Here is a 9,603-nt window from a genome sequence, read left to right as displayed (position 1 = left end):
AGCGAGTTATTCATCTCAGGGCTAAAGTCAAAATGTCTTTTAGTCAGATTTTTTTCCTTTTTAAGTCTAAAAAAAAGTTAAAACTCCAGCTTTTGCTGTTAGTAGCCAGAGCCCAGGGCCGTCACCACTTATAATTCTCTTTTCCATTTAAGCAGGACCAATATGGGATAGTTTTATAAACATCAAGCAGAAGCAACAGAGCTGGTTAAATGGGACAGACTCCTGTCGCTACATCATATCAGCTGCACCTCAACTCAGCTCCTCGGTCAGCCATGCAGTCTCAACAATGGATGTAAGTTGACCTTTTTTTCCATAATAAGAAAATATTTAAGTATCAATTCATCTTTTAATGGTTTTTACCTAACCAACAGTACCGGTTCCCTCATTGGTTGATATTTCCAAACACTTTTCTTCATTTCATTTTGTTTATTCTTTGGTTGGTGCAATTTATAATCCGAAAATGTGAAGATCTGTTATCTCATTGCAACCACTATCATCTTAAATCTGACTGTAGTTGTCTGCACGGGAGTTTGAGTGACTGACTGGAAATGTGCCACGGCTCACTGGGGAGTCGGCCAGTACTGACATTTTACCTATTGCTTTATGGGGGTAATTAAACTGCTAGAAGCCAGCAGAGCCCTTCTCACTGTGTTTCTCTATATTATTTAACTAGGATAAGAACAACAGTATGTGCATCTATGTGTATGTATGTATATATGTATGTGTGTGTATGTTTGTATATATGTATATATATTTATATATATGTATATATATGTATGTGTATGTGTGTATGTGTATGTGTCTATGTATGTGTGCGTATGTGTCTATGTATGTGTGTGTATGTGTATATATATATATATATATATATATATATATATATATATATATATATATATATATATATATATATATATATATATATATATATATATATATATATATATATATATATATATATACATATATATATACATATATATATATATATACATACATATATACATATATATATATACATATATATATATACATACATATATACATACATATATACATACATATATACATATACATATATACATATACATATACATACACATACACATACATATACATATACATATACATATACATATACATATACATATACATATACATATATATATATATATATATATATATATATATATATATATATATATATATATATATATATATATATATATATATATATATATATATATATATATATATATATATATATATATATATATATATATATATATATATTCAGCAACATGCTTATTTATTTATTTATTAACTTATTTCTGACCTATTTATTTACGTCTAAAATGTCTTCCTACATCTGTATTCTCACCCTTTTGCTCCTGTGACAGTGAAATTTCTCAAATACAGGATGAATAAAGTTATCTAATCTAATGTAATTAGGCCAGGCGGTGGCCAACTCCGGTCCTCAAGAACCCCAATCCAGTCTGTTTTCCATATCTCCCTCCTCTACCACAGCTGAATCAAATGATCCACTCATCAGCAAGCTGTCCAGAAGCTTCTTACCGATCCTGATTATTTGATTCAGGTCTGTTGGTAGAGGGCGACATGGAAAACAGACTGGATAAGGGCTCTCGAGGAGAAGACTGCATTAAGGTATGTCATTCTAGATCTGAATCCATAAAACCCTCATAGTAATCTCCTTTTGGTGTTTTTCCTGTGTTGTTAACATCTTGTGTTGATAGCCTGAGGAGCATTTGCACGTGCTTCATTACTTTTGGACAATGTAATCTACTACATCAGTAGTAGTGAACAAGTGGAGCTGGGATTTTAACTTTCTATTCCTTGGGTTTCCTTAATTGAGCTAAATTTGACTTCTCATGCCTGTGAGGGACGGCCCACTGGTTTGAGTGGTTAGTGTGTCGGAGTCACAACTCTGGGATCGTGAGTTTAAATCCAGGTCGGTGGGTGTGGCCCTAAATGGTTGTTTGTCTCCTTAACTGTCCACTGATTCAGGGTGTCTCCCGCCTTTGGCCCAAAATCAGCTAGGATAGGCCCCAGCACCCCCGCGACCCGAACGAGAAAAAAAGCATTTAAGAAAATGAATGAATGCCTGTGAGGCATTCTGTTGGGAAGTAATTTTCCCTTCAAACAAATCTGTTCAAATGATCGATAACTCAACTGCAGCTAAAAGATATATTAGATGATCACATTACTATTAACCCTATATTGGCCAAGTAACTACTTTGATCATTAAAAAAAGTTTTTTGTTGCTTATGCATTCCACACTCTGATTTGTGTTAATTCTAATTAAACACACTAATCAACTGGATTTCCCCATGTTCTTTAAAGGCAGTCATTATTGTTAGGATAATCTTTTGATGTGAAAAAATATTATACCATTATTTAAGGAAATCTCCCTGCCATTATTCTGGCATTTAAAAAAAAATGTTTTTGTAGCCCTGACTGGCCAGATACAGGAGATTTTTAGCCTGTTTTGGCTTCAGAGAATCAGACAAAAAAATGGTGTGTGTTATTTCATAGTCTATATAAACTTCCGGCTTGAATATTAATATACTTATGACCCCCCCCCAACTAACAGTTATTTTTTTGTCTTGTTTTTTCGTAGCATTTAACTCATTGGCTGCCACAGTCAATATTGGACAGCCAATTCTTTAAAAATTGGGAGGACTGCCAATGAATGTCCATTCATTGAGCGAGATGTCCAATACATTTTGACTCTTATTAAAATAAATTTATGTTCAAACTCTATCTTTATAAATCAAACTAAAGAATAATTTACAATGAAATAAAACCCACAATAATGAGACATTTCTGAAAAGACATTTTTATTGAGCTGACATCCCCATAAAAATCATTTGAGGTCATTAAAAACAGCCTCATCAAATCAATAAGAATACATGTGAATTCCAATTCCATAAGGAGAATTTTCTCAAGGTGTGCTGCTATCAGTGAGAAAAGTCCAAAATAAAAGTTAGGGATCTGTATCAAAACTGAATGAATGACATTTTAGCTATTATTTACATTCAGAAACACCGTACATATTAGCATTTTGGAGACAATAATGTTCAAGATGCTTCATATAGCCAATTACATTATCCATAAATCCATCCCTGTTTGTCGACTGGACAGGAGGCAGTGGAATATGCTCGACTGGTCGCTAGTTAGTGACAGGTCTCAAGGTTGGCGCCAATTACTCCAGTAAATTCAATGTCATTGTGAAATCATACTATGTGCTTTAGCAGTTTATATTGTGCACCAAATTTCCACTTACATATAATCACAGTCACATATGTGAGCCAACCACCGTGTAAATACAGTACATTTTGATTTGTGCAAGTAAAAAAAGAAAACATACAACTAACAACAACTGCAATATTTTTATTATTATTATCATTACAGTGTTCCCTCGCTTATCGCGGTTAATGGGGACCGGGACCACCCGCAATAAGTGCATTTCCGCTAAGTAGGGATTCCCCTTCCAAAATGCTTAATTTGAATTTAATTCCAATTTTTTTTACCCCCTGTATACAGTACACCATATAGAATACAGGTAGAGAGAGTGAAATTCATGTTATAACAAAAAAAACTGTAAAATATATTGTTTCAATGTAATATTTGTATTTTTTTTCCAAAAAAATTCCGCAAAGCTCTGCGTCCGCGTTAACTGAAGCGCGAAGTAGCGGGGGAACACTGTATTATTATTACTTTTTTTTGTATTATTATTATTATATGTTCCTTCATGTATCCTTCATGTCACTTCCACCGGCTGAATGCAGCCTTTTTCTTAACATACCGTTTTATTGGTTGTAAACTGGCACTATTGTGTGGAAGAGAACTTTTCATTAACTATCATTCTGACATCATCATGGAGAACTGTGAAATTCATCATTTTTGGGGTGTTTCCCCTTCTCTCTACAGTTCAAAAGTGTGCTTTCTTTTCTTATGGAATCATCTGATTAACCCATTGGCTAGTTAGCTCACTTCTCCATGAGTGACAGCTGGATGATGTGCAGCAATTCTTCCTCCTCCTTCCTTCGCCGGAGTTCCGCTTGCTCCTGCTCTCGAGCTGACATTTCCATGGCGATGCGTAGTTGCTCGTCGTAGCTGCAGGTGGTGGATGGTTGCTTTTTAGAGGGAGTGGAGGATACGCTGGAGGGAGAGCGAGGTTTCTTTTGAGGGATCCTGGACAGGGAAGTTCATTGGTATCAGACCCACCAGACAAATGGTTTAAAGGCTTGGTGGGATTCATTTGAATCTCCAGATAGTATTGCATAAGCAAAGATTTTTATATAGTTTTTAATGAATCTGTTGGACACCTTTTACATAGAGCTAAAGCGATGTACTTTATGGACAATTTCTTTTTAAAAATTAGAAGAAAATTAGTAAAAATGTTAATCTTTTGTATGGGGAATTGTTTATAAAGCTGTGCACGCTTAAAAAGACCGCAACATTTTCTCAAGTTTAGCGTTACACAGTCTTTAAAAATATACTGTAAAAAAATGTCAACATTTTTTTCACATTTTAACAACTTTAATAATGATTTGTGAATAATAAGTGCTAAAAAAATCAATTTAAATCTTAAATCTAAACACTATAAATACTAAATAGGATTTGTAAATTGAAATGTTAAATCTAAATCCTAAATTTCTAAACAGAATATATACCAAGCAAATTCAAACATCCAGTGACCAAAAGTAACAAAATAAAAGCTGCAGCTGGCTTTTATTTTGTTACATTTACAATTTAGCAATTTTAACATTTATTATTTAGAAATACGTATTGAAGTTGATAAAAATTGTTGCAAATATGGGAAAAAAGTGACTCTTTTTCACACCATATTTGAAACACTATGGCACTAAATATGAGAAAATATTGTCTTCTTTTTATCCAAGCTCAGCTTTACAAACTTTTTTAGTTTAAATTTTAATCCAATTTAGATACACACGTAGCAATGGTGGTACTTTTGAGAACCACTCACTCTCGTTGAGAATTATCTGGAGTTGGATATAAGGAGGGTGGCTCGAAATGTTGAGTCGTAGATGAGTGCAGGGGCAAGTGGAGGAGGAGGAGGAGGAAGTGGCATGCATTTTTGCGTTTTCATCCACTAGCCCGCAAACAGGGAAGACAGTGAGAAAAGATAACAAGCAAAGTCAACATCAGCTCTGGGAACTGTGAAAGGAGGAAACTGCATACCTGTCAACCTCGAACCATTTGTGATCTTACCAAATTTTGTTTTCGCCCTTACATATATGTATAAATACATGGAAAATCTTACCACTTTACTTTTTTGTAAAAAATCACGAACAACAAGTAGAAAATGCCAGAAACAGCTGATCAAATGAAAGTAAACATAAACAAGGGAACAGGAAACGGAAATCACATGGTGAAAGTGTTACAAAACGAAATGTTTATCATGATCTTTTTTTTTTAGCCAATCAGAGGCGCCGGTACATATATCACTTGGCAGACATGCGTTTCCGGGAAGAAACAATGGCGGATGGTGAAAAATGGCTAGAAAGTGCCTTAATTTATTTTTTTTTCTCAAAATCACCGTTTAGCGTACCATTTTCATGTGTACAGCGTACCAATATAAAAATGGGCTTTCAGTTGTACCAATTACGGCGAGAACGTACCAGTTGACAGGTATGAAACTGTCATGTCCTCCTCTCTCTCCCTCTCCAAACACAAAGCCGGAGGAGGCTGATGACAAGAAGAAAAATACAGGATGCGAAAGAGGGATGGAAAAGATGAAAAGAGAAGTGGAAAAACAATAGACTAAAGAAGAGACAGGAAGTTGAAAAGAGAAGTGGGCGAGGGAGCAGCATTCACGCTCTGTGTGCTCTTCACGCTGGGAGATTTGACATTTCTGCCACGGAGCTTTCAGATATTTAAACTATACCTTTTTTATTTCAGTTAATATAATACAAGTATATATATTTGCAAAGTGAGAGTGGAAAAAAATGGGACAAGGACATCTTAAGCATAACTTTCGGCCGACCTTTCCAGGCGACTTGGATCAGAAGACAAGTTGTGTGTTCCTGGCTTGCTATTGGTCAGTGCCTCCCAGATGGTTACCTAGAGGAAATATGATAGGAAGTCAGGGTGTAAGCACATGTCTTTTAACTGTAGCGAGAGAGAGTCCTCGGGTTACAATTCCCTCGACCGACAGCGTCTTGACTTTATGACACGTGGCTTTTAGTCTCCAGCACCATAGTTCCTGCTTAGCTAGTGTTTGTATGTGTTTGTACATCAAGAGTATGGTTGCCTTGGCCCTTAAGAAGAAAGAAGTTACACTATTGCATGAAAATGTCTCATTTTTGCCAACAGTCAAAATTCAAGTAAACTTAAAAAGGGGGACAAAAATTTAACGAATCGGGTGACATTATTTTTCTGGCATATGACAGATCCATACTGAGTGAAGCCGATCAGGTCGTATTGGCTAAAATACCAAAATGTTAGGATCACAGGGCAGCGACACTGGCTGGTCTGTGTATGATCTGTGGGTAACACGGTGGATGAGTGGTTAGCGTGAGGGAGCACACCATTGGGGTCCTGGGTTGGAATCCAGTGGAGTGTTGAGTTAGCATGTTTTCTATTGCTGTGCTCTTAAGTGATATTGTATTGTAAAATATTGCTGCTTTAAACCAATGGGCCTGTGCGGGGTTGGTTAAACACTCTAAATTGCCCTTAGGTATGAGTGTGATTGTACTTGTCGCTCGCATGGTGCCTGAAGTCAACTGGGATAGGACCCAGCTCCCCCTACAACCAGAAAATGACTGAACTGATGAGTAGTTTGACATAAACTTTGACCTTTAGAGTGAAGTCCGACTTATGCGGAAATTCGCCAACAAACAGAACTAGGTCGTAACTTGATGACTCTCTGTATCTGATATGAACAGCAGTGATTTTCCACAGTTAGTCATTCACCTGATCGTATTCCGAGCCGGCTTCCAGCAGACTTTGTTGGATTGCGAACTGCAGCAGGTCCTCCTCCTCCTCCCCCATGCTGTCTCTCTGTTTGCCCCCGAGCACTGTGTATCCAGACGGGGGCTCAAACACACAGGGGGGGATCTCTCCGGCTCGACATGACACTGCACGGGCAGGCAAGGCAAAAGGGCAACATGAGGGACACCGTTATCAGACACTGATGGGATTATAGTCGAGTAGCAGAGCAGGAAACGGAAGGACAGGGAAGAGGAGAAATGCTGAATTAAAGAAAGGCAACCATGTCCTTGAGTTACCATTTCTATCTTTCCATAAATTGTTTGCCTTTTCGGAATTTAGGCCTTGGCCACCAGGGGGATATGAAATAGGACACAGAGTATGAAGACTATATGGCAATGAATATTGTTGAAATTCATTTCAAACTTTGTTCCTTTCTCATTTGTGTTATATGGGTCTTTTGCTTAAGAAGTTATAACAACGCAATGTTATACATTTACTCGGATATTTGTATGGTGTTTGCAGCAAGCTTCCTGCTTAGAGCCAATTACAGTCGTACCTCTACTTACCAAATTAATTGTTTCCAGAACTTTTTTTGTAACTTGAAAATGTTGCGAGTAGAGATGTACTTTATATGTAAATTATCAAATTTGTTCTACGGTCCTCAGACAATTACCAGCTAAACCCTTTAACAATTGGTCAGTGTTGTGATATGAAAAAACACACAAAAATTAGAGAAAATTATAAGGAAATGATTTATTTAGGTCTTAAAATAAATAAAGTATATGCCTTGCACCACTGAAATTTTACCCACAGTAGGTGTTATTATGGGAGACGTAATACCATTGTTTGTCCGCCAGATGGCTACAAGAGTCTGTTCTATTAGAGCTGAAAGCCGTCCACTTTGTACTACATTTTACACTTTTACCTGTGCCCTGTGTGTGTGAGTGAAAATATGTGCCATGTTGCATTTGTAAGTTTTTTAATCGCCAAATAAGGGGAATTGCAATCATTATTAAGGGGAGCATTTGGTCGAGGTGGACAGGTACGCAAGAGAGAATCTTGAAACATGGATAGTGGTTTTTGTGAGACAGCCAATTAGATTGTATTGAATGTTTTTATTGTCATTATGCGATAAAATGAGAGCCCAGGTAGAGGGTAGCGACATACTAAAGTAAGAATCAATGCATCCGTGATGACATTTTCAAAGTAAAATAACGGATGAGGAAATGCATTTACTTTTTGGGAGATTTTGTAACTTGGATCTTTTTTGTGTCTCGAGTTTACATATTTACATATGAATAAATTTGTAACCTGAAAATTTCGAATCTAGAGGCATCCATAAGTAGAGGTATTACTGGATTTCATGAAGGAGTCCAGTGGGTCATGGTTTTAGTTACAAATAATGCAGTACAGACAGTTTAATCAATGAGGTTTCTGCTAAAAACAAGCACCACCGAATGGCAATGAACATTTTATTTGGTTCAATTTCCCTGTAAACTCCAAGTTGGTGGTCTTTGTTTTAGGAGCAAACAATGAGCGAATGCATGTGTGTGTGTTCTCACTGGTTGAGCTGGAACTGGAGACGCTGGAGGAATCACTGCCAGGTGAGGGGGTGTCGGTCCTGAGGGTATACCGTTGTCCGGCCCCCTCCACGGCAGCTTCGTTGTCAGGGCGCAGGCTTGCCCCTTCCTCGCAACCGTTCAGATTGCTGAAGCTGATCCTGGCGTTCAGGATGTGGTAGAGCGGGATCTCTGCATGCAGTAAAGGAATCGCGTTGGACACGTTTTACTTTCTCGCTCATCCCTTTTATTCAAGCTTTAACATCTCGAAGAATTCCTTTCATTTAGCTTCATTTTTGCTTACCGATCTTGATGGGGAAGCCCGGTGGCAAGCGTAGCATGATGAAGTCACGCAACTTTGCAAACAGGGCATTGGAAATGGCCATTAGGTCGATGATCGGCGCCACTTGTTCTGCCAGCGACAATGGATGGGACTCGCAGAGCCATAGCTTGGCTTTGAATCTGAACACAAGTGACTGACTGATTAACATGATAGCGCTTTCTGCAGTTTGCTCAGCACTCCACTAGCTTATTTGCATTATTTGCTTCCTAACTATTGCATGCATAAGCATGGATCAGAGAATCTATTAACATTGACACTCAACCAGAGGTGTTCGCTCAATCAATGCCTAAATTGGAAATAGTTCCGTGCAGTGATTCATCTGCCTGAATTCAGTGCACAAAGTCTGGGTTCGATTCCAATTTGGTGGCGATCTGGTTGTTTATTTCAACCAATTTGGGGATTGTTGCCCATGTCTGGCTGTGAGGATAAGCGATACAGAAGGTGAATGAATGATGAATACATCTGTTAATTAAGTGCGCCATTGAGAACCAGTGATGCAGCTTTGCAGATGTCCTTATCATCATCATGTGATGCTGTCTTTAACTATGCAGCGATGAACAGTGTGCTGAATACTAAACATGACAAAGAGGCTGATGCAGTTAAATAGACAACATGCAGTATCTGGATGGTGCTAGTTAGGAGCACAACACTCCTTTTATAACATTTTGCCCTGGTGGGATTGGCCTACATTTACAGGATATACTTTATTCTTATGCAGTATTTGTT

The 9,603-nt window shown here is 37.5% G+C and overlaps 2 protein-coding genes across 2 annotated transcripts in view; one reads left to right on the top strand and one right to left on the bottom strand.

Moving 5' to 3' along the window:
* The first annotated feature begins 1,555 nt into the window (after positions 1 to 1,555).
* Positions 1,556 to 9,603, top strand: part of git1 (G protein-coupled receptor kinase interacting ArfGAP 1) — a 53,086-nt gene continuing 45,038 nt past the window's right edge. Inside the window, exon 1 of the mRNA XM_077722160.1 lies at positions 1,556 to 1,662. The gene's annotated coding sequence lies outside the window, so the exon portion shown is untranslated. The remainder of the gene's footprint in view (positions 1,663 to 9,603) is intronic.
* The window catches only part of ankrd13b (ankyrin repeat domain 13B), a 29,701-nt gene continuing 23,877 nt past the window's right edge, over positions 3,780 to 9,603 (bottom strand). The window contains exons 11-15 of the mRNA XM_077722163.1: positions 8,839 to 8,996; positions 8,538 to 8,726; positions 6,958 to 7,121; positions 6,029 to 6,105; positions 3,780 to 4,212 (exon numbers count right to left, since the gene is read on the bottom strand). Of these exons, the coding sequence (XP_077578289.1) occupies positions 4,008 to 4,212; positions 6,029 to 6,105; positions 6,958 to 7,121; positions 8,538 to 8,726; positions 8,839 to 8,996 (793 nt within the window). The 3' untranslated portion in view covers positions 3,780 to 4,007. The remainder of the gene's footprint in view (positions 4,213 to 6,028; positions 6,106 to 6,957; positions 7,122 to 8,537; positions 8,727 to 8,838; positions 8,997 to 9,603) is intronic.

This window comes from Stigmatopora nigra, chromosome 8 (genome assembly GCF_051989575.1).
Source record: "Stigmatopora nigra isolate UIUO_SnigA chromosome 8, RoL_Snig_1.1, whole genome shotgun sequence".
In the NCBI taxonomy this organism is placed as follows: domain Eukaryota; kingdom Metazoa; phylum Chordata; class Actinopteri; order Syngnathiformes; family Syngnathidae; genus Stigmatopora; species Stigmatopora nigra.
The sequence above is the reverse complement of the archived record's forward strand: the minus strand, read 5'-3'. Positions and strand labels throughout refer to the sequence as shown.